Source organism: Aethalodelphis obliquidens, unplaced genomic scaffold, assembly GCF_003676395.1.
Source record: "Aethalodelphis obliquidens isolate GAN/ISIS:26980383/991018 unplaced genomic scaffold, ASM367639v1 scaffold4, whole genome shotgun sequence".
In the NCBI taxonomy this organism is placed as follows: domain Eukaryota; kingdom Metazoa; phylum Chordata; class Mammalia; order Artiodactyla; family Delphinidae; genus Aethalodelphis; species Aethalodelphis obliquidens.
In genome coordinates, this window is record NW_020837948.1 from 40,694,768 (window position 1) to 40,720,411 (window position 25,644).

Here is a 25,644-nt window from a genome sequence, read left to right on the forward strand (position 1 = left end):
TTGGAGGAACGTAAAATGAAGTTCTTAATGTTTCAGGAACATTTTTGTGAACAAAAGGGATTGGACCCACCTGGTTCTGAACTGAAAGTCACAGGTGGAGCTAGAGATAATGGCTTAATTTTAAATTCTGGATTCATCCAATCCTTCGAAACCATCCTGTACTCTGTGTGTATTATTTATTTTTTAAAAACAGTAATTGATCAGCTGATCTCTTCGGATCATAAAATTTTAATGAAGGCAGTCATTAACTGGCTTGTTTTTGGCCCCGTAAGTTCCCAAAGAGACTTTTTTTCCTCTTTCATATTCAGGATAACCTGATAAAGTTCATTTAAAGTTGAGTCTTTAAAAATGTGTATATACACCAATATAAATTGTAACTGTTTCTTTATTTTTGGAATAATTTAATAAAATAACAATCTCTGATATCTGTAATTACTTATATGGTATTTTTAAAAAAATAATTTATTTTATTTTATTTTTGGCTGCGTTGGGTCTTGGTTGTTGCGCGTGGGCTTTTCTCTGGTTGCAGTGAGCAGGGGCTACTCTTCATTGTGTGCAGGCTTCTTTTTCTTTTTCTTTTTCTTTAATTTTTAAATTTTATTGTATTTATTTTCTTATACAGCAGGTTCTTATTAGTCATCAATTTTATACACATCAGTATATACCTGTCAATGCCAATCGCCCAGTTCATCACACCACCATCCCCACACCCCGGCCGCTTTCCCTGCTTGCTGTCCATACGTTTGTTCTCTACATCTGTGTCTCAGTTTCTGCCCTGCAAACCAGTTCATCTGTACCATTTTTCTAGGTTCCACATATATGCGTTAATATACGATATTTGTTTTTCTCTTTCTGACTTACTTCACTCTGTATGACAGTCTCTACATCCATCCACGTCTAAACAAATGACCCAATTTCGTTCCTTTTTATGGCTCAGTACTATTCCATTGTATATATGTACCACATCTTCTTTATCCATTCATCTGTCTCTGGACATTTAAGTTGCTTCCATGACCTGACTATAAATAGTAAATAGTAAATAGTGCTGCAGTAAATAGTTCTGCAATGAACATTGGGGTGCATGTGTCTTTTTGAATTATGGTTTTTTCTGGGTATATACCTAGTAGTGGGATTGCTGCATCATATGGTAATTCTATTTTTAGTTTTTTAAGGAACCTCCATACTGTTCTCCATAGTGGCTGTATCAATTTACATTCCCACCAACAGTGCAAGAGGGTTTCCTTTTCTCCACACCCTCTCCAGCATTTGTTGTTCGTAGATTTTCTGATGATGCCCATTCTAACTGGTGTGAGGTGATACCTCATTGTAGTTTGGATTTGCATTTCTCTAATAATTAGTGATGTTGAGCAGCTTTTCATGTGCTTCTTCACCACCTGTATGTCTCCTTTGGAGAAATGTCTATTTAGGTCTTCTGCCCATTTTTGGATTGGGTTGTTTGTTTTTTTAATATTGAGCTGCATGAGCTGTTTATATATTTTGGGGATTAATCCTTTGTCCGTTGATTCGTTTGCAAATATTTTCTCCCATTCTGAGGGTTGTCTTTTCATCTTGTTTATGGTTTCCTTTGCTGTGCAAAAGCTTTTAAGGTTCATTAGGTCCCATTTGTTTATTTTTGTTTTTATTTCCATTACTCTAAGAGGTGGATCAAAAAAGATCTTGCTGTGATTTATGTCAGAGAGTGTTCTTCCTATGTTTTCCTCTAAGAGTTTTATAGTGTCTGGTCTTACATTTAGGTCTCTAATCCGTTTTGAGTTTATTTTTGTGTATGGTGTTAGGGAGTGTTCTAATTTCATTCTTTTACATGTAGCTGTCCAGTTTTCCCAGCACCACTTATTGAAGAGACTGTCTTTTCTATATTGTACAGCCTTGGCTCCTTTGTCATAGATTAGTTGACCATAGGTGCATGGGTTTATCTCTGGGCTTTCTATCTTGTTCCATTTATCTATATTTCTGTTTTTGTGCCAGTACCGTACTGTCTTGATTACTGTAGCTTTATAGTAAAGTCTGAAGTCACGGAGTCTGATTCCTCCAGCTCCATTTTTTCCCCTCAAGACTGGCTATTTGGGGTCTTTTGTGTCTCCATACAAATTTTAAGATTTTTTGTTCTAGTTCCGTAAAAAATGCCATTAGTAATTTCATAGGGATAGCATTGAATCTGTAGATTGCTTTGGGTACTATAGTCATTTTCACAATATTGATTCTTCTAATCCAAGAACATGGTATATCTCTCCATCTGTTGGTATCATCTTTCATTTCTTTCATCAGTGTTTTATAGATTTCTGCATACAGGTCTTTTGTCTCCCTAGGTAGGTTTATTCCTAGGTATTTTATTCTTTTTGCTGCAATGGTAAATGGGAGTATTTCCTTAATTTCTCTTACAGATTTTTCATCATTAGTGTATAGGAATGCAAGAGATTTCTGTATATTAATTTTGTATCCTGCAATTTTACCAGATGCACTGATTAGCTCTAGTAGTTTTCTGGTGGCATCTTTAGCATTCTCTACGTATAGTATCATGTCATCTGCAAACAGTGACAGTTTTACTACTTTTCCAATTTGTATTCCTTTTATGTCTTTCTTCTCTGATTTCCGCGGTTAGGACTTCCATAACTGTGTTGAATAATAGTGGTGAGAGTGGACATCCTTGTTCCTGATCTTAGAGGAAATGCTTTCAGTTTTTCACCACTGAGAATGATGTTTACTGTGGGTTTGTTGTATATGGACTTTATTATGTTGAGGTAGGTTCCCTCTCTACCCACTTTCTGGAGAGTTTTTATCATAAATTGGTGTTGAATTTTGTCAGAAGCTTTTTCTGCATCTATTGAGATGATCATATGGTTTTTATTCAATTTGTTAATATGGTGTATCACATTCGTTGATATGCGTATATTGAACAATCCTTGCATCCCTGGGATAAATCCCACTTGATCATGGTGTATGATCCTTTTAATGTGTTGCTGGATTGTGTTTGCTAATATTTTGTTGAGGATTTTTGCATCTATATTCATCAGTGATATTGGTCTGTAATTTTCTTTTCTTGTAGCATCTTTGTCTGGTTTTAGTATCAGGGTGATGGTGGCCTCATAGAATGAGTTTGGGAGTTTTCCTTCCTCTGCAATATTTGGAAGAGTTTGAGAAGGATGGGTGTTAGCTCTTCTCTAAATGTTTGATAGAATTCACCTGTGAAGCTATCTGGTCCTGGACTTTTGTTTGTTGGAAGATTTTTAATCACAGTTTCAATTTCATTACTTGTGATTGGTCTGTTCATATTTTCTATTTCTTCTTGGTTCAGTCTTGGAAGGTTATACCTTTCTAAGTATTTGTCCATTTCTTCCAGGTTGTCCATTTTATTGGCATAGAGTTGCTTGTAGTAGTTTCTTAGGATGCTTTGTATTTCTGTGGTGTCTGTTGTTACTTCTCCTTTTTCATTTCTAATTCTATTGATTTGAGTCCTCTCCCTCTTTTTCTTGATGAGTCTGGCTAATGGTTTATCAATTTTGTTTATCTTCTCCAAGAACCAGCTCTTAGTTTTATTGATCGTTGCTATTGTTTTCTTTGTTTCTATTTCATTTATTTCTGCTCTGATCTTTATGATTTCTTTCCTCCTGCTAACTTTAGGTTTTGTTTGTTCTTCTTTCTCTAGTTCCTTTAGGTGTAAGGTTAGATTGTTTATTTGAGATTTTTGTTTCTTGAGGTAGGCTTGTATAGCTATAAACGTCCCTCTTAGAACTGCTTTTGCTGCATCCTATAGGTTTTGGATTGTCATGTTTCCATTGTCATTTGTCTCTAGGTATTTTTTGATTTCCTCTTCGATTTCTTCAGTGATCTCTTGGTTATTTAGTAACATATTGTTCAGCCTCCATGTGTTTGTGTTTTTTATGTTTTTTTCCCTGTAATTGATTTCTAATCTCATAGCATTGTGGTCAGAAAAGATGCTTGATATGATTTCAGTTTTCTTAAATTTACTGAGGCTTGATTTGTGACCCAAGATGTGATCTATCCTGGAGCATGTTCTGTGTGCACTTGAGAAGAAAGTGTAATCTGCTGTTTTTGGATGGAATGTCCTATAAATATCAGTTAAATCTATCTTGTCTATTGTGTCATTTAAAGCTTGTGTTTCCTTATTTATTTTCAATTTGGGTGATCTTTCCATTGGTGTAAGTGAGGTGTTAAAGTCCCCCACTATTATTGTGTTACTGTCGATTTCCTCTTTGATAGCTGTTAGCAGCTGCCTTATGTATTGAGGTGCTCCTGTGTTGGGTGCATATATATTTATAATTGTTATATCTTCTTCTTGGATTGATCCCTTGATCATTATGTAGTAGATGTCTCTTGTAACATTCTTTATTTTAAAGTCTATTTTATCTGATATGAGTATTGCTACTCCGGCTTTCTTTTGATTTCCATTTTCATGGAATATCTTTTTCCATCCCCTCACTTTCAGTCTGAATGTGTCCCTAGGTCTGAAGTGGTTCTCTTGTAGACAGCATATATATGGGTCTTGTTTTTGTATCCATTCAGCAAGCCTGTGTCTTTTTGTTGGAGCACTTAATCCATTTATGTTTAATTTAGTTATCGATATGTATGTTCCTATTACCATTTTCTTAATTGTTTTGGGTTTTTGTAGGTCCTTTTCTTCTCTTGTGTTTCCCACTTAGAGAAGTTCCTTTACCATTTGTTGTAGAGCTGGTTTGGTGGTGCTGAATTCTCTTAGCTTTTGCTTGTCTGTAAAGCTTTTGATTTCTCCATCGAATCTGAATGAGATCCTTGCTGGGTAGAGTAATCTTGGTTGTGGGGTCTTACCTTTCATCACTTTAAGTATATCATGCCACTCCCTTCTGGCTTGTAGAGTTTCTGCTGAGAAATCAGCTGTTAACCTTATGGGAGTTCCCTTGTATGTTATTTGTCGTTTTTCCCTTGCTGCTTTTAATAATTTTTCTTTGTCTTTAATTTTTGCCAATTTGATTACTATGTGTCTTGGCGTGTTTCTCCTTGGGTTTATCGTGTATGGGACTCTCTGCACTTCCTGGACTTGGATGGCTATTTCCTTTCCCATGTTAGGGAAGTTTTCGACTATAATCTCTTCAAATATTTTCTCTGATCCTTTCTCTCTCTCTTCTCCTTCTGGGACCCCTGTAATGCTAATGTTGTTGCATTTAATGTTGTCCCAGAGGTCTCTTAGGCTGTCTTCATTTCTTTTCATTCTTTTTTCTTTATTCTGTTCCACAGCAGTGCATTCCACCATTCTGTCTTCCAGGTCACTTATCCATTCTTCTGCCTCAGTTATTCTGCTATTGATTCCTTCTAGTGTAGTTTTCATTTCAGTTATTGTATTGTTCATCTCTGTTTGTTCGTTTTTTAATTCTTCTAGGTCTTTGTTAAACATTTCTTGCATCTTCTCGATCTTTGCCTCCATTCATTATCCGAGGTCCTGGATCATCTTCACTATCATTATTCTGAATTCTTTTTCTGGAAGGTTGCCTATCTCCACTTCATTTAGTTGTTTTTCTGGGACTTTATCTTATTTCTTCATCTGGTACATAGCCCTGTGCCTTTTCATCTTGTCTGTCTTTCTTTGAATGTGGTTTTTGTTCCACAGGCTGCAGGATTGTAGTTCTTGCTTCTGCTGTCTGCCCTCTGGTGGATGAGGCTATCTAAGAGGCTTGTGCAAGTTTTCTGATGGGACGGACTGGTGGTGGGTAGACCCATGTGCTGGGCAGAGCTCAGTAAAACCTTAATCCACTTGACTGCTGATGAGTGGGGCTGGGTTCCCTCCCTGTTGGTTGTTTGGCCTGAGGCAACCCTACACTGGAGCCTACCTGGGCTCTTTGGTGGGGCTAATAACAGACTCTGGGAGGGCTCATGCCAAGGAGTACTTCCCAGAACTTCTGCTGCCAGTGTCCTTGTCCTCACGGTGAGACAGAGCCATCCTCCACCTCTGCAGGAGACCCTCCAACAGTAGCAGGTAGTTCTGGTTCAGTCTCCCCTGGGGTCACTGCTCCTTACCCTGGGTCCCGATGTGCACACTACTTTGTGTGTGCCCCCTAAGAGTGGAGTCTCTCTTTCCCCCAGTCCTGTCGAAGTCCTGCAATCAAATCCCACTAGGCTTCAAAGTCTGATTTTCTAGGAATTCCTCTTCCCGTTGCCAGACCCCCAGGTTGGGAAGCCTGACATGGGCTCAGAACCTTCACTCCAGTGGGTGGACTTCTGTGGTGTAAGTGTTCTCCAGTCTGTGAGTCACCCACCCACCAGTTATGAGATTTGATTTTACTGTGATTATGCCCCTCCTGCCATCTCATTGTGGCTTCTCCTTTGTCTTTGAATATGGGGTATCTTTTTTGGTGAGTTCCAGTGTCTTCCTGTTGATGTTTGTCCAGCAGCTAGTTGTGATTCTGGTGTTCTCACAAGCGGAAGTGGGAGCACGTCCTTCTACTCCACCATCTTTGTTCCAATCTCTGCAGGCTTCTTATCGCAGTGGCTTCTTTTGTTGTGCAGCATGGGCTCTAGGCACATGGGCTTCATAGTTGTGGCACACAGGCTCAGTAGTTGTGGCTCACGGGCTCTAGAGCACAGGCTCAGTTGTTGTGTCTCACGGGCTTAGTTGCTCTACAGCATGTGGGATCTTCCCAGATCAGGGCTCAAACCCATGACCCCTGCATTGGCAGGTGGATTCCTAATCACTGTGCCACCAGGGAGGCCATATGTGGTATTTTTTGACTTTTCGAAATATTTTGTGGGGGGGGAATGTTGAACTTATTAATTCCTTAAAAAGCAGGAGATGATTAATGGATGCTGTTGGACAGTGGTTATCAGTGAGTGCTCTGTTGGCATTTTCAGTGGTACAGATCTTCATAGTACAGAATTGTTTCCCCCACTGCAGGAAGATCTTATCCTTGTCCCCCATCTGTTAGATGCTAACAGCACTCCTCAATCATTGTGGAAATGAAAGAAGTGCCTCCACATCTCCAAATTATGCTCCCGTGCCAAAGGTTAGGGGGATGGAGATGACTAGATGGTACTACTTGAGAATGACTTCTATACGATAAGCTTTGGTTTTGTTTATTCGTGGTGATACTTTTGTTCCATCCTGATTAAAGTAATTTTCCTGTATAATAAATAAGCAGTTCTTTCTCCTTCTCTTAGCTGTTTTGAGAAGACCAATCAGAATTTTAAAAATCTTGTCACTTTACATGGATATACTCATGTAATGTGAATATATGTTCAGAATATCCAAATTTGCAAATAGCTTGAGAAAAAGAATCATAGATGCTAATATGTTGCTGCAGTAATCAAGAGCAAAAGTAACACCAAATTAGTTATGATTAGATTAGTCTTGGGTTACTGTTTAAAACAGTAAATGAAACTGTTTTGAACATTAGTAGAAGTGGGGAAAATAGTAGAATATTTTCTTGTTCTTTTCTCCTCTTATGAGGGAAAACCTTTACCTCCTTTTTTTTGTGTTGTTGGATCCAGGGCTAGGTATTTTATCTGATCTATGTTTTTTTCTTTGTTTTTGGTTCTCTGCATGTCATCTTTCAAACTTAACACTGCAGACTGCTCCCTTTCCTGCCCCTTGGCATTCTTTTCTTTGACTTCCTTTCTATGAATAATTCAGTTACATGTTCTTTATTCATCTTGTTTGGCATTCTCATGTTGGGAACAAAGCAGTGTCCTCGGTGCTTAGGCGGAGTGTGAATAAGTTCAATACATAAGGGGAAAAAATCTGGTTACCAGCATCATAGAATTTTTGATATAAATAACTATATGTAAAATTCTAGCACGTGGTACAGGACAACATGCAGGTACCGTGCATTCAGCATGTGTTAGCTTAATGGGATGTAGTCATTTCAGTAATAATTTAGATTTTGTTTTGTTTTTTTTTTTGGCTGCATTGGGTCTTCGTTGCTGTGCGCGGGCTTTCTCTAGTTGCGGTGAGCAGGGGCTACTCTTTTTTGCGGTGTACGGGCTTCTCATTTGTGGTGGCTTCTCATTGCAGAGCACAGGCTGTAGGTGTGTGGGCTGCAGTAGTTGCGGCATGCTGGCTCAGTAGTTGTGGCTTGTGGGCTCTAGAGTGCAGGCTCAGTAGTTGTGGTGCATGGGCTTAGTTGCTCAGCAGCATGTGGGATCTTCCTGGACCAGGGCTCGAACCCGTGTCCTCTGCATTGGCAGGCAGATTCTGAACCACCGTTCCACCAGGGAAGTCCCTAGATTTTGTATATTAATACGTATTAGAGTATATGTTTGTTCTCTTTTGAACCAAGGCACAAATTAGAATTTCTTCTTTTGTTGTTAGTATTGGAATATATATTTTACTATTTGCTTTTTTTTAGTTACAACTTACCGTGTGGTTTATTTATATTGATGGAAATGACTGTAACTAATTGATATTCTTCCATATTTGGATGCCTCCATCTATTAACCCTTATCGTAAAAAGAGTTACTATGGATGCTTTAAGTTTACTCCAGAGTTGCCCATGAAAATTCATGACTTTGTAGCTGTTTGTCAAAATAAAATTCTAAACAGCTTGTTGTCTCCTCCCCCAAAATAATAGAAAGACGTAGTGGTAGGTATGTGATATTTTATAATGTTACAGCTATTTATATTATATTTTAATGAACTTTGTTTAACAAAATTTTCAGAGTTCCTATGTTTTGTTACGGTACAACATTCATAATTATTATTAGAAGTACTGTTAAGTTTATAAAGAGCTCAGGTTTTCTTCATTTTAATTAATAAGGATTCCTAAACATTATTGACTTTTACCTCCATAAGCTTAAATCAGATTTCACAGCTGAAGAAGGAAAAGAAAAAAGCTGGATGTTTACATACAAAATTTAAATTCTCCTTCAATTATAAATGTGCTCACATGGAATATGGCGGATATAGACAGTTTTTATAATTATTATATATTGCTCTTGTTTCAAATACCACAGAACAGTAAGACAAAAGCTTTTTGCGAATGATAAAAATCAGAACTTAGGTTAAGGATTTTTCTTTATTATTCATACCTTTTAGGATTTTATTGGAACTAAAGATTTTAGCGAAATTATTCTAATTATTTACCTAGAACGGTGACCCAAAGAGACTGTGCTGTATATTTGTTTCTAAACGTAGATAAAATGACCAGAAAGGAAATTTGGCTATTGGTGCTCTGCAAAGGCCATTGGTACTTTTTAACTGCTTCAGAAATTCAGGGAAACGGGACTTCCCTGGTGGTCCAGTGGTAAAGAATCCGTTCTGCAATGCAGGTGACATGGGTTTGATCCCTGGTTGGGGAACTAAGATCCCACATGCCATGGGGCAACTAAGCCACACGCCACAGCTACTGAGCCTGCGTGCCGCAAACTACAGAGCCCACGCGCCATAACTAAAGACCTGACACAGCCAAAAAAAAAAAGAAATTCAGGGAAATTACTGTTCCTAGAAACCATGGAACTTAGTTTTATAGTTATTTTAAGCCGGACTGTAGTTTGGTGAATCTATAAGTAAATTGTTTTTTCTACCAACTGTTAAGTATGTTTTAATAGTTACAGACTATTGTACTCATAGCTAATAGGCAATTAAAAATATATTTACAGCTCTATCTTAAAAGAACCAACCATGGAAAGCCTTCAAGCCCTGTGTGCTCTAGGATTGGCAATGCAGGATGCAACACTGTCCAAAGCTGCACTTAATGAATTACTGAAGCACTGCAAACAGAAAGACAATGATTATCAGAGGTGCCTTCTTACTTCAGCGATCTATGCACTGCAAGGTCGCACTGTGGCAGTGCAGAGACAAGCATCTAAAGCTGTTCACAGGTAAATTCTGTACTTGTGAACTTGGGGTCTAGTTATACTTGATGAAGTTGTCTTTGATGTTTGGACCTTATTAAGACTATATAATGAGGTAAGCATATAAATTTGGAAACCAAGTTGTGGTTTTATGAAACTGTACATAGGATCAGGTAACTGACTCCACATTATTTCACCTCTAACAATTTAAATAAAAAATTCAGTTGGTAAAGAGAGAACAGAAAATCTTTCAGATTAAGCCCCAAATCTCGTTTTTTTTTTTAAGAACATGAAAAGTTTATTCACAAATGAAGGAATAAAAATGGTTAATATACAAGAAAATATCTGAAACTTCATTAATAATACAATTAAATGCAAATTTTAAGATATAATTTTTGACAAATTGACAAAGATTTTTAAGCTTTTTAAAAAAATTAGAAATACTGAGTAAAGGCAGTTTATACATGGAGGACTCATACGGGACCTGTAACTGGCCACAAAACATTTTCCCCAAATTCTCCTGAACCAAATCTTGTTTTAATATGAAAGCCCTTACAAATTCTCAGGTTTGTGTTATTGTCAGTTTGTTATCTGATACCGTCCAGTTTGATGGTTTTAGGAATTTTTTGGCCACTCAAACATTCATTAATATTCAAAATTTGGAAAATAGAAACCTGTTATCACTAGCAACAGCAGTTATTTATTAGATTTATTTTTAGCAGTAAAGTGTTACATCTGTAGTTTATTTTCCTTCCACAGTTCTCATCTCTGTGTTTTCTTTGAACACAATGTATTAAAATTTCCTTAACCTTTCCTAATTGGATCTCATGGCTCTGTAATCATCACATTGCTGAGTTTTCTTCCTTATTTTAATAAAAACTATAGGTGTATATAGGAGATATAAAGTATGTTTCTAAAAATTCAGTCACTTTTAACCACATGTAGAGAATTAATTTGAACTTGTTTTAGATGTCTAAAAGATTTTTAACTTAGATACTAAATAAAATGTTGATTTGGGGGGGTACTTTTTGTGATTAAAATAACTACCATCTCTAAGCCCTGTGCTTTTGATGATCATTATAGTAACCCAGCTGATCCTGCTCTTTGGTCTTTGTTGTCCCGAGTAGTTGCTCAGTATACTCAACGAAATGCAAAGGTGAGTAATGTTCTAAATTCTATCAAAAGACAAAATAACTTACGATGTGGTATATAATATAATTTTAAAGTATCAATATTAACATTATCATTCTGGAAAATAATTAACTAATAGAGCAAGGGAGTTCTGTTATTTAGTGCAGTTTTTCATTAGTCATTCAACAACTAGTACACGGAGTTTCTTCCATGTACTGTTGTACTGCTCTGGGTGTTATGGAAGATACAAAGAAGGAGGTGGACTTTTTTGAACATGTATAGATTGTTATGTTATTCTTATAATTCACTTTCTTTTCCAGGTAAAATGTCCAATTGAATTTTTTTACATTAAGGATTTCAGATCGACTTTATGAAAACTATCGTGCTGCGTATATTTTCCTTACATTTAGTACTGAGTTGAATATTGAGGTGGTGGTGGTGAGGTTCATGATGCTCTGAACTTTAGCTACTTATTTTATTGGGGACTGTGGACATTTTAAAAATACTTAATTTTCATGGAGTAAAACTATGTTAGTTTATCTTAAAATAAGTTTTGTGGTCTCTCTTTTTTTTCTTTCAGTCTTCATTTCACAATCTTGTATATTGTTATAAAATTGTATATTTGTTTGTTACTACTGTAAAGTCATGTAACTTTTGGACCTTTAATGAATATTTTAAAAGAGCAGAGTTGAACTGATCATAGGAGAAAAGATTTTCTTTTATAAAAATATTAAACTGCTTTTTTAAAGTTCGTACTGAAGGAGTTTAAAAGTTACAAATGTGATAAAGCTGAACCTTTCAAATGACTTAATGTAAAGATTTTATCAGTCTTAATTTTTACTTTTTTGTGAAAGTTTATGCATTTATATAAGTAATAATTTGTTTACTATTATAGGGAGGTGCGGTAGCAGGAAATGTGGCTTATATTCTGGACTCAAATCATGGAAAGGTTAGTTTACCCCAATTCAAAGGAAATGTTAAATAATATTATTATTATTTAACATTGGAAATGTTAAATAATATTATTTACTGTTAAATAATATTGTTAAATAATATTATTGATGAATAATTTTTCTTCTTAGGCTTAGGGGTCATACAATATCCAATATAGTACTACTTTTAGTCACTTTGAAAGTCAGGGAGCTATAAAGAGAATTGATTAACACCCTTCCTTTCTCTTTGTAGAAGGCACTACTATACACTGCAGTAAATCAGTTGGCTGTGGGAAGCAGTTCAGCAGATGGTGAGAAAAATACTGCACTAAAAGCCATTCAGAAGGCAGCTCTCCTTTCTCCAGGTGAATATAATGTGATCCATTTCATTATTTAGGATTCCGTCCATCTTGCATTTGTGTTAAAGAGGCAAAGTTTGTATTTTTATGAAATAAGAAGGGAATTTTAAAATATTTTAAGATCTTGCATATTATTTGATTACTGCATTCAGCTACTGATATTTAAGAGATAATCAGTTATTGAAGCAGGCTCAAAGGAATATCTATATAAAGATACTTCATTAACCATTATCGAAACTCTGCATTATATATTTTCAAAAAGTGGTTTTATTTCTGTTTTCCATCAGTCTGGTTTAATGAGGTTTATTTATAGCTACTAAATTATTTAATAAACATGTTTAGTTATTTTTATGTGTAGTTAACTTCTGGAAGAGTGGAGATATGTCTTGTATGGTAACTGTTAGAACTGCCAAGGTGCTGGCCTCACATGAACTAATTTCTTAGTTCTAACCAGAGTCGTATGTATGCCATTGGTCACAAAAGGCACTGAGGAACTGCATGTAACCTGCATCAGCATGCTTCCGTTACCACGGCTGGAGAAATGCTATAGAGGATTGGAATGTCTAACAAAGTAGGGTTATGGGATGTATTTTTACATAACATTATTTTTAACATGAAATATAACTTTAAACAGTATATTCCCTCAGAGCACTTCAAACATTTGCTGGATCAGAATGCTATTGCTTTTGGCCAGGGACTGTGGGGAAACATACAAAGAACAGGTTCAGTACTGTCTTCACAATAAATGAGAAGGATCCTAACTAAACTTCAGAGATCATTTTATAAAACAAGTAAACAGACCAATGTCCTGTTGTTTATTCTTTCTTTCATTTTTGAACTAGAACAAAAAGAAATCCTAAACATTTGGTTTTATCTATGTTCTATGTTAGGTAAGTTTCTGATTTTTAAAGGTGTTCCCAAACAAGTATTAGATATAGAATTACTCTCAAGAATTCTTACTGTGGATCTAGAATGATAGATGTTAGCCTCTGATTGTGTACATGGCATACACTTTAGAAAGGTGAGATTGCCCAGCTAAGATCTTCTCTAATCATTTTTTCTGATTTTCCCATTTTATCTGGAGAAATTCATAAACAAGGAAGCAGAGTCATATAGGAAGCTTAAAACAAGGACTGACTGATGAAGCTGAGTGCTTATTTGAGACTTCTTTGGAGTCCAGTGAAAGTGAATGTAATTGTAGTTATGTGTAGTAGCTGTACATCTAACCTTTGTAGATCTTTAGTTAGACAAAGTACAATTTTGATAGATGGTACTCCAAGGAATCTTTTCAGAAATTTAAATATAATCCCAGGAATTTAGAATTGAATGGAAAGAAATCCAATGTCTGTTAGATTAGTACTTCTGTGATATTAAAAGGTATTTTTAGCAAACCATATTAATTTTTTTTTAGGTTTTTAGTATATATATAGTATAAATTATATATATGTGTAAATACATATATATGTATAAATTATATATATATGTGTATACACATATATATGTATAATATTTATATTATCACTTTGTTTCATAGGGAATTTGAGTTGCTGGTTATCTGTAGAAGAGTTCATGAAGACAGCAATTCTTTTGAATTGTGACAAAAGAAATTGCTGCCAGCTAATGTCCATCCCCCTCCCAAAATCTAAACTATAGAATACCCTAAGATCCTTAAATGAGTTGTTCACTTAATCTTACAAACACAAAAATTGAGTCCACTTCAACTGGAATTATAGGATTTTAGACCTGAGGGCACCTGAGCCATCATCTGATTTAGATGCCTTATTTTGTAGAATTATGTGTTCCAAAGGAAGAGCGGCTGCACAGTTAATTAGTGGCATTGTTAGACCTAAAATCCAGATCTAAGATTCAGTCATCTGCCTTTCATTATATAGTATTCAGATCTCACCATAAATTGTAGGAAATGGTCCCTGTTTTCTTATTCTGGATTTAATTATGTCTTATGATATTTAAAATAAGGTAGGCATTATCTGGGCAGAAATTATTTTATAACATCAAGGTATGTATTTAATTTTTTATAAACATTTTTGGTCTACATAAGATTTCTAATGATTCTTGTACAATTAGCAGTAATACTGACTGTCTATAAATGAAATACATGTATTTCAGCCATTTGATAGGAGATATATATTGAATGGGGCAGTTAGGTAAGAAAAAAATTAAAAACTAGAGCTAAGAAGTATGTTTAAATGACTGTATTGTTAATTGGAACCCCTTGTAGGATTTAAAAATTATCCATTTGTTTTTTTAAGGGTAATAGTACTGAAAATATTAACCATGTAAATATTAACTTGCAAAATATGATTTGTGAAACAAAAGACCAATCAAATTAAAAAGCCTAAGTTCCAAATCCCAATCCAGCTTTCTCTTTTCACAATTAACTTTCTTGAAAAGAGGAGTCTATACTCATAATCTCTTTTATTACCTTCTCAACCCACTGCTATTGGGCTTTCCCTCTTCCCCTGAAGCTATATCAAGGTGTGAAGGAAGGAAGGAGAGATCAAATGGATGAAGGGATACATCAGTGTAATCATAATTGCTTCCTTGGAATGATAAAGTGACTTTTATGCTTGGCTGTTAGAACATAGGTAAAATGGAGTTGTCTTGAGCTTTTCCTTTGTCTCAGACTTTTCTTAAGAGCTGAGAAATTGTGTTATCTTCCTTTTCCCATGACTGAGCCTTTAATATAGGGACAGTGATGAACACAAGTGTCTCTGTGAGGCTTGCCCTTGGTATTCAGTGAAAGTAAATATAATTGACCTTTCCACAACAGCGTAGTACTCTAGGCAACTCACGTAACCAGCCATGGAAGAAGAGTTAAATAGGATATTTTTTATCCTCTGATGTGTTTGGAAAAAATGGCAATTTTTTTTTTTGTTGTTTTTGTTGCGGTACGCGGGCCTCTCACTGTTGTGGCCTCTCCCATTGCAGAGCACAGGCTCCGGACGCGCAGGCTCAGCCGCCATGGCTCACGGGCCCAGCCGCTCCACGGCATGTGGGATCGTCCCGGACCAGGGACGAACCCGTGTCCCCTGCATCGGCAGGCGGACTCTCAACCACTGCGCCACCAGGGAAGCCCCAAAATGGCAAATCTTAAAGGATGAATATAGTAATGTGCCTTATGAACTAGTTTTTCTTTAAGAAAATGGAATTTTTCTGGAGATACTATTTTATTTCATTTGTTGGTATTTGTAAACTCTTACTTTCATTTTTGGTAGTTTTTCAGCAACGTGTTGGTATTGACAGCCTCCTAACTGTATTTCCTGTGTTTAGGTGATCCTGCTGTCTGGGCTGGGCTAATGGCAGCTTGTCATGCTGATGCTAAACTGGCCCTAGTGAAGAACACTCAGCCAAAGAGGATGGATTTACACTTGGCACTGTTATCTGCTGTTTCTGCTTCAAGTAAGTTTAAAGAAGCATTTCATACATGATATATTCAAGATAAAGAATTCAGAAGGATATTGCCAAAAGGTAGTAGGCAGAATTAGCCCTACATGAAAGGCTATTATATTCTCATCTAACAAAGCTTAAAAACAAGGCTTAAGGAGTTTACCTGCATACAGAACAAAGCTCAAGAACATTATAGGAATACAGAAATATCCAGCATTCAGCAAGGTAAAATTCACAATGTCTGGTATCCAGTTAAAGCTTAATAGGCATGCAAATAAGCAGGAAAATACCACCCATAATGAGAAGAATCAATCAATAGAAACAGATCCACAAGTGACACACGATAGAAATCTCTTTAACATGTAATTTACTGTTTAACGCACATATGACAATAGCACAGAGGCCAGGAGGGGAAAATGGAAGTATTTTGTTGTAAAGTTTTTATACTGTAAGTGAAGTGGTGTAATATTACAGTCATCCGTAAGGATTTGTGGGGGATTTGTTTCATTTCCCTCCTCAGATACCAAAAGCTACCGATGCACAACTCCCTTACATAAAATGATGTAGTAATAGTTGACTCTGCATATCCATGGGTTCCATATCCATAGATACAGAGGGTCAACTGTACTTAAAGGTAGACTGTGACACGTTAAAGATGAATACTCTAAACCTTAAAGTAGACAGTAAAGAAAAAATGGAATTATATACTACAAAAAGGAGGAAAAGGGAACATAGAATAAAGAGAAAACAACACAATAGAGTTAAACCCAGCCATATCAATAATCAAGTTAAGCATAATGGTCTAAATACCCCAGTTAAAAGGCACAGATTGACAGACTGGATAAAAAAGCAAGAGCTAACTATATACTGCTTAAAAGAAACATAAACAAAATATAAATCTATATTTAAAGACCAAAATAACCTCACAGTACTATATATAAGATAGAAGAACAGCAAGGACCTACTTTATAGCACAGGGAACTACATTCAGTATCTTGTAATAACTTATAATGGAAAAGAATCTAAAAAAGAATCTATATGTATATATTTATATATATGTATAACTGAATCACTTTGCTGTACACCTGAAACATTGTAAATCAGCTATACATCAATTTTAAAAAGATGCAAATAAAAAGACAAAAATGACCTAAAAAGTAAAAGAATGGAAAAAGATATACCATGCCAACACTAACCAAAAGACAGCTGGAGTGGCCACGTTAATTTCCTACAAATTAAGATTTCAGAGCAAAGAATGTTTCCAGTGATAAGGAGGGTCATTTCACATTGGAATCAATTCATCAAGAGGACAGTTTAGGCACCCAGTAGCAAAGCTTCAAAACACATAAAATCTGTGTTGTATTTCCCAATAAAATAGGTAGAAAAAATGAAAAATTATGGAAAAATACATGAAACAAACTTATAGAACTGAAAGGAGAGATAAATAAATTCATAATTATAGAGATTCAACACTCTTCTTTTGATAATTGATAGAACAATTGGACAGAAAATTAGTAAAAATATAATTAAAAACTTGAAAAACACTATCAACTAACTTGACCTAGTTAGAACTTATAGAACAATTCTCCTAACAACAACAGAATGCATATTTTTGTCAAGTGTACACAGACTATTTACCCATATATATCATATTATGAGCCATAAAACAGGTCTAAGTAAATTTAAAAGGATTCAAATCATACAAAGTATGTTACCTTAATACAATGGAATTAATTTAAAAATCAATAACCAAAAAATCTGGAAAATTCTCAAATATTTGAAAACTTAATAACATACTTCTAAATAATCCAGGTCAAAGAATATGGCAGAAGGGAAATTAGAAAATATTTTGAACTTCATGAAAATGAAAAAACAACATATAAAATTCTATAATACTCCTAAAACACTGCTTATATGAAAATATTAGCATTATATATCCACATTAGAAAATAAGAAGGGCCTCAAATCGATGATCTCAGCTGTGCCTTGAGAAATTAGAAAAAGGAAGGGGAAATTAAATCCAAAGTAAGCAGAAGAAAAGAAAATAGAGTAGAGATCAATGAAATAGAAAACAGAAAATCAGCAAAAGCAAAATCTAGTTCTTTGAGAAGATCAATGAAATTGATAAACCTAGCCAGGCATCAGGAAAATAACAGAGAGTACCATTGTCAGGATTTAAAGCAGGTACAACACTATAGCTATTAAAAGGCTCATAAGAGAATCTTAAGAAGAACTTTATGCCGTTAAATTTGGCGATGTAGATACAATGGATAAATTCCTTAAAAGATACAGAGCTCACTTAAGAAGAAATAAACTGAATAGCTTTATATCTATTAAAGACACGGAATTTATAGTTAAAAATCTTCTTATAAAGAAAACTCCAGGACCAGATGGATTCTACCAAACATTTAAGTAAGAAATAATACCAGTTCTATACAAACTCTTCCAGAAAATTGAAAAGGTGGTAACACTTCCTGACTTCTTCTGTGAGATCAGCATTATGCAGATACCAAAACCAGACAAAGACATTACAAGAAAACTACAGAACTACAGATGTAGAAATTTATAACAAAACTTTAGCAATTCAAATCCAGTAACACATAAAAAAGATAGTAATACTTAATGATCAAGTGAGGTTTATTCTAGGAACGCAAGGTTGCTTTAATATTTGAAAATGAATGTAATTTACCACGTTAGCTTCTATGAAAGATGCCAGAGTTTATATTTTATGATTCCATTTATATGAAATTTTAGGTAATGCAAACTGATCTATTGTGAGTGAAAATGATTAGTGATTGGGGACAGAGGAAAGGAGGAGAGATGGGTTGGAGACAGAAGTGATTACAAAGTAGTAGGAGGAAACTTTTCATGATGATGGGTATGCGTATTATCTTGATAGTAGTGATGGTTCACAGATATATTCTTATGTCAAAAGTCATCAGATTTACAGCTTGAATATGTGGATATGTGCAGTTTATCATAAGTCAGTTATATTGCAATAAATCTTCACTTTTTTTCAATGAAGTATTTTCAGTTTTACTGAAGATAGTGATGTTTTTTAATGTAAGTCACAAGTATATAAAGTCTTAAGTTATTCAGCTGTAAATGTTCCTGCTATGAAACTTTGCAGAAACCTGTCTCATGTTGAGATAGTCTATGGTATTCCAGTGGTATGTGTAAAAGTTGTATATGCATGGTAATTTAATTTTAATACTTCTTAACAACTGATTACTTCTCTGAGAACACATTATAAATTGCAGAAAAAAGTAACATTGACTTTTTTTTTAATAAAGACAAAGAATTCTTTGAAAATTACAACCAATCTCTTGAAAAGTGGTCTCTCTCCCAAGCTGTCACTGGTCTAATAGACACAAGAAGAATAGCTGAAGCTGAAGCCCTCTGCACAAAGGTATTGTTATGGAATTGAGATTCATGGATTCTTATCCTACTTGGAAAATAACTTCAAAAATAGAATGCACATTACTTAAAGAGCATTTGGTGGTGGTGGTGGTGGCGGTGGTGGTGATGATGATGATAATAATACCCAATATTAACTGAGTAATTACTGTAAGCTAGTTAATACATTTAGTACTTTGTATTTGACCTTCACAACAATCCTATGACATAGGTATTTATTATTATCCCCATTTTTACAAGTGAGAAAACTAAGGCTTAAAGAGGGTAAGTAATTTGCACAGGAGTTCACAGGTAGAAATTGATGGAGTTGCTGTTTGAGCTCACATTTTTCTGACTCTTAAGACTCAAGGTTTTAATCTATTTTTTTTTTTTTGGCACCATTATGGAAGCAGTATTTTCCTTTGATTTCTAGTTACTCTCTTCAGAATGCTATGTTTTCCAGTATCCCTACATTTTTCCAAAGTTCTGAACAATGTAGAATGACTGTGGGGATTGTTAAGTGGGTGACGGGAACTATTGAGTAGTCAGTTTTTACCTACCTGGATTGTAGGCTGTGTGAATAAATTCTTACACCTTGCCCAACCCATAGTAGGGTCTCAGTAAATATTTATTGAATGAACAAATCAGTTTCATAAACCAACTCAAAAATAATTTAATGAATAAGGGGAGTTTTAAACATCATTTTTTCCTGAAAACATCTGTTTTCATAAATGCTTACCAGGGAGAAGGTGGTGTCTTTCTAGAAATGTTTTTTGAAAGATCAATATAAATTTTGCAGAGAGAGAAGAATGGATCTTTGAAGATCCCTTTGGTCCTTGAATTCTCTGAAAATCAGAATAATACATTTTCTCTTTTATTTAAGAAATTCCACCTAGGTTCAGGACAGTTTAGTATAATACAGTGAATGTTTAGTAAGCATAAATTGACAGTTGATTCGTGCTCCCTCTGACAGAATAAGGGATACTTTTATGAACCTTTACTTGTCATTTTAATGTCCCAGTCTCTTACTTAGAAGAAAGCAGTCACATTTCAGAAATAAGGACATTTAGGACTATGACCTAATAATAGAAAATAAAGAATTATGTCATTGAGAGACAAGCAATAAAGAAAGAAATGTTTAAAACAATAGTGGAAGGACTTGTTTAGAGAATCTCCTTAACTTCTTCTTGTATGTGTATATTGTATGTATATATGTATATACATATAGAATATATACACGCACATATACACATATACAACATACACATATTGTGTATGTATATATATATATACACACACACACACATACAATACATTTATATGTGTGTGTATGTGTTTTAAGGTATAAATAAATGGCCTGGGTAAATGGGTCATTTCTCTTACTCCCAGTGTGTAAGAAGTCTGTGCCTGGAGGAAGGACAATGAGTATCTTTGTTAAGAGGTTGAGAAAGGAAACAATTTATAACTCTTTCCCTCTTAAAAAAAGTTAAGTTTGGGCTTCCCTGGTGGCACAGTGGTTGAGAGTCTGCCTGCCAATGCAGGGGACACGGGTTCGAGCCCTGGTCTGGGAAGATCCCACATACCGTGGAGCAACTAGGCCCATGAGCCACAACTACTGAGCCTGCGCCTCTGGAGCCTGTGCTCCGCAACAAGAGAGGCCGCGACAGTGAGAGGCCCGTGCATCACAATGAAGAGTGGCCCCCGCTTGCCACAACTAGAGAAAGCCCTCGCACAGAAACGAAGACCCAACACAGCCAAAAATAAATAAATTAATTAATTAAAAAAAAAAAAGTTAAGTTTCTTCCAATAAGGATTAGTTTTAGCTTTCACTGTTAATTTTATGTTTTCTTAGTTCAGCTGTTTATATGTAGTACCTAAATTTTTCAAGATATCACTTAAGAATAAACCAAGTCAAAGGGACATACTAAATCTAAGATTAACAACTTATAGCTACAGTAATAGCATTACTGATTTTAGAGCTTATTTAAGTGTAGAGTTTGGTATTCCCAAGATGTTCAGTGTTCTGTTGACTTTTGCTGTTGTTTACTTTTTAATAAGAAAAGGTTAAAGTCAGGGGTTTTTTTTCAATATGGAGAATAGCTTATTTGCCTTTTACATTTAACACTTAAGAACCTGTTTGATGTATTTCTGTTTGGGGTTTGATTTTTAGAATTTAAAAAGTAACCCTGATCAGCCAGCTGTTATCTTACTTTTGAGACAAGTTCAATGTAAACCACTCCTAGAGTCACAAAAACCTCTCCCAGATGCTGTACTTGAAGAGCTGCAAAAAACAGTCATGTCCAACTCAACCTCTGTTCCAGCTTGGCAGGTAAATAAATTCTCTCTTTTCTTATGTGAGTCCTGAATTAAAATGCTCTGTGATATTAAATGAGGTCAGGGGTATGCTACATTTTTGTCTTGCCTTTAGATTCATTGTATATCTCTCATTTTCAGGCTTTAAAGGGTATTGTGGTTAGAGAAACTAAGGAAGTTGAATATTCATTTAGAATCTGCTGCTGCACGGCTTCGAAGCTTTTAACATTGTTGATTGTAAATTTTCTCCATTTAAAATAGTGTTGAAAATACTGTCTTTTACATAGGATTGGTGTAAGAGAGCTAAGTGTTACAAACATTTTATAATAAAGTTACCATAATGGTGTTTAACTCTGTCTTTAGAGGGGATGTGTGTAGTTTTTCCTTAGCTACTTTACAGGTAACCTATATCCAAGATTTTAATGGGTTTTTAGTGCCTTTAGAAATAGTTCTTTTCAGGACTGATGCCTCAATCAATAGACTGTCTGCCCTTTTAGCTGGCTCTGCTTACCACAAGGACAAATACATAATGATCACTGTGTACTTTATTCTAATTGATAGTAAAATACAAAAAGCATATAATTACTTTACTCAATTTGTTATAGTTCTTTCTGTACCACAAGATAGTCTCAAGGGACTTTTTGATATAGGTTTTACAGAAGCCTATTTTACTACAGTTCTTCATTTTGATCTTTTGTTATGTCAACAGTTTTGATGTCCTGCTTAAAAAGATTATCTAATGGTGTAAAATAGTTGGACTATGCAAGTTAAGCCACTTTGTTTACTCTAATCCTTGAAGAAATATGGTGCTTTTTTCCCTCTCAGAGTAAATTTGCCATATGAGAGTTAAGATACTTTAATTCTAAGGTCAACTGGATATTGATGATCTCATGTTCTTTATCAAGGGGAAAAACACCTTGTCAAACTAAAAGGGAAAATTAAAGGATAAATTATACAGTAGGTAAAGTCTTAGAGATAGTATATGTGTTTTCTTTTATACTGTGATATAATTCACAAAGAAAAGAGTGTAAAAATCTTATACTCATTATATGTATGTACCTTTTTAACCACGACCTATATCAAGATATAGAACATTTTCTGCAGCCTAGCTGCCTTCCCCATACTCTCCCTTTGTGATCGCCCCCTACGTCCAAAAGAAAAGGGGAACACTATTCTGTCTTCTATCACTTCTATCTAATTTTGCCTGTTTTTGAACTTGATATAAATGGAGTATCACTTTGTATCTGGTTTTACTCAACATCACGTCAGTGAAATTCATTTAGTTGTTTCATTTAGTTGAAATTCATGAAGCCATAGTTTTTTTTCATTTATTTTTATGAATATACTGTAAAATATCCCTTTTACTGTTTGGATTACAGTTGACCCTTGAACATAATGGGTTTGAACTGCACGACTGCACGGATCAACTAATAAATGGATATTTTTCAATAGTCCATGGTTGGTTCAATCCTCGGAACCATGGATACGGAGGTTGACTATAAGTTACATCCGTGTTGTTCATGGGTCAACTGTGTTTCCAGGTTTTGGCTATTATGATTAATGGTGCTGTGTCCATTCTGGGATATGCCTTTTGTTGGGTGATAGAGTATGTGTATATTGACTTTAGTAGATTCTGTCAAATGGTTTTTTTAAATGGATGTCCAGTTTACATTCCCACCAGCAAATTATGAACATTCCAATTGCTGATATTGCCAGATCGTGGTTATTGTTTTCCCTTTCCAAAGGATATGTAGGTAATAGTATCTTGTGGTGGTTTTAATTTGAATTTACCTGATGACAAATGCTGTTGAGCCACTTTTCATATACTTATTGGATCTTTGGATTTCCTCTTTTTAAATTACCTTTTCTTTACTGTAGTTTTTCATATGCTGTTTTCTTACTGAATTGTTGGAATCATATTTTCTGGATACAGACACATTTTTGGATATCTGTATTGCAGATATTTTCTCACATCTGCACCTTGGCTTAACATTTTCTTAATATTATTTTTTGATGAATAGTTCTTAATCTTAATGAAGTCTAATTTATCATTTTTTTAATGGCTAATGCGTTATTGAGGTGTTCTACTCAAGAACTCTTACTCCAAGTTTATGAAGATATTTTTCTGTTTTTCTTTAGAAACTGTTGTTTTACCTTTCACATGTAGGTCTATGATCCATACTGGATTAATTTTTGTGAGTGTTGCAGGGTCAAGGTTCATTTTTTTCCATATGGATGTGTAATTGTCCCAGTACCATCCTTTGAAAAGACCATTATGTCCCCACTAAATTGTAGTGATGCTTTTGTCATAAATCAGGTGACTGGGTCTTTTAAGGCTCCCTGTTCTTTTCCTTCTTTTTCATTGATCTATTTGTTTATTCTTGCTTATAGTTTTATAAGTAGTTTTGGTATGTGGAAGTAATATTAAGACCTCCAACTTTCTTGTTTTCCTTCAAGTGTGTCTCAGTCACTTTAGGTGTTTTGCATTTACATGTAAATTGTCAAGTACCCTTACTCTCCCCGCCAAACAAAAGTCCTACAGAGATCTTGATTGGAATTACATGAATCTATAGTTTAATTTGGGGAGAATTGACAAAGTATTACTATTGAGTTTCTCTATCCATAAATGTTATATTCCTCCTTGTTTAAGCTCTGAATTTCTCTCAGCAGTGTTTTAAAATTTTTGCAATAGAGGTCTTTTACATTTTTGTGTTAAATTTATTTCCGGGTAGTTGATTTTTTTTGTTGTTCCATTGCAAGTGGTATTTTTTTCTGTATGTTGGTGTCAAACATTTAGAAATAGCGTTGATTTTTATATACTGACCTTCCAGAAACCTTGCTAAATTCACTTATTCTTTTGAAATGGTTTTGGGTTTTCTGTATACACAATTACGTCCTTTAGAAATAATGAAGTTTTACTTTTTTTTTCTAATATTTTTATGTTAAATTTTTTTCTTGCCTTATTGCACTGTTTATAGAGCCTCAATTACAGTGTTAAGCAGAGTGGTGATAAGGGAACATTCTTGTCTTATTCTCTACCTCAGATAGAAAACATTTGTGATTTCATAATTATAATTTTTGCTTTAGGTTTTTGTAGGTATTTATCAGATTCTAAAATGGCTGTCCAAATTATGTTTCAGATTAAGGAAATCCTTTTCTGAGTTTGTCAAGAGAGATTTGTTTTTTATCATGAATGAGTGGATTTGGGGTGGGGGCCATCTATGAGAATGCTTCTTTATTCTGTTAATGTGGTAGATTGCATTGATTTTCAAATGTTACATCTGTAATGTATAAAAAATTATATTGCATTTTGATTTTGTTCCTGACTTGCCATCTTGGGAGACTTTTTAAGGCTTCAGACTGGATGTGGCTGTTGCCAGTAGAATGGGCAAGATGGCTACCCCTTTTTTGACCTGTGATTTTTGTTTTGGAGGCACAAAATTTATCAATAATTAAATTAAAAATTTAGTTTCATCAAAGTTTATTGAATTTGTTGGAAGTAGACTGTGTACGAAACTAAAATCTTTTGGGTCCTTTTCTCTTGCTGTTCCTCAGTGGCTGGCACACATATATCAGTCCCAAGGAATGATGGGTGCTGCAGAGATGTGTTATAGGAAGAGTCTACAAGTAGCATCCCAACAGGGTAGCTGGAGTGGGAAACTCTCAAGCCTGTTGAGACTAGCACTGCTTGCATTAGAAGTCTGCATGGTAAGATCATGTTATAATTATGATGTGAAAAGTTGACTCTTTTATTTTTCTTTAAGATAAAAGTTTTTTACATAGTGATATTCCATTGAGTTCCTATAGTTTCATCACCTTCTAGTGTGGTCTCCTCATAGACTTTGTATTTGGGCTTTTTGATGGACATAAGAGTAACATAACATAAACCTATAGACTCTAGCAGGACACTGTCAGTGTTTAGGGGGAAAAAACAAAGATTGCAATTTTAAAAGTTGAATTATGGCAGAATATACATTTTTGTTTCTTGGTGATTTAAGTTAGAATTAACCCAGCTACTCATCAGTGACAAAGATACCAATAATTAACATTTTAGTCATTTCTTAGTTCAATTTGACATTCTGTAAGAGGAATTTCTAGTAATTTTTGACTTGATATGTTTTCTGATACCAAGGTAGGTATATTAATCTAGAAGTCTTATATACTAGTGTGGAAAACTTTTCAAGATAAATATTTAAGTGGCTGCATGGAGGAGCAAACTCCAGAACAGTGTGTATGATATGCTATTTGAGTGTATATGTGTGTGGTATGAATTTTTAAGAATATATATCTCTACATCGTGTGTGTGTGTG

General features: G+C 34.9%; 1 protein-coding gene across 6 annotated transcripts in view; it reads left to right on the forward strand.

Moving 5' to 3' along the window:
* The window catches only part of SKIC3 (SKI3 subunit of superkiller complex), an 85,685-nt gene that overhangs the window by 51,314 nt on the left and 8,727 nt on the right, over positions 1-25,644 (forward strand). For all 6 annotated transcript variants that reach the window (XM_027100594.1, XM_027100591.1, XM_027100596.1 and 3 more), the window contains 8 exons: positions 9,601-9,822; positions 10,879-10,951; positions 11,822-11,875; positions 12,112-12,223; positions 15,509-15,637; positions 18,919-19,034; positions 21,192-21,350; positions 24,890-25,042. In XM_027100594.1, coding sequence (XP_026956395.1) covers positions 9,601-9,822; positions 10,879-10,951; positions 11,822-11,875; positions 12,112-12,223; positions 15,509-15,637; positions 18,919-19,034; positions 21,192-21,350; positions 24,890-25,042 — 1,018 coding nt within the window. The remainder of the gene's footprint in view (positions 1-9,600; positions 9,823-10,878; positions 10,952-11,821; positions 11,876-12,111; positions 12,224-15,508; positions 15,638-18,918; positions 19,035-21,191; positions 21,351-24,889; positions 25,043-25,644) is intronic.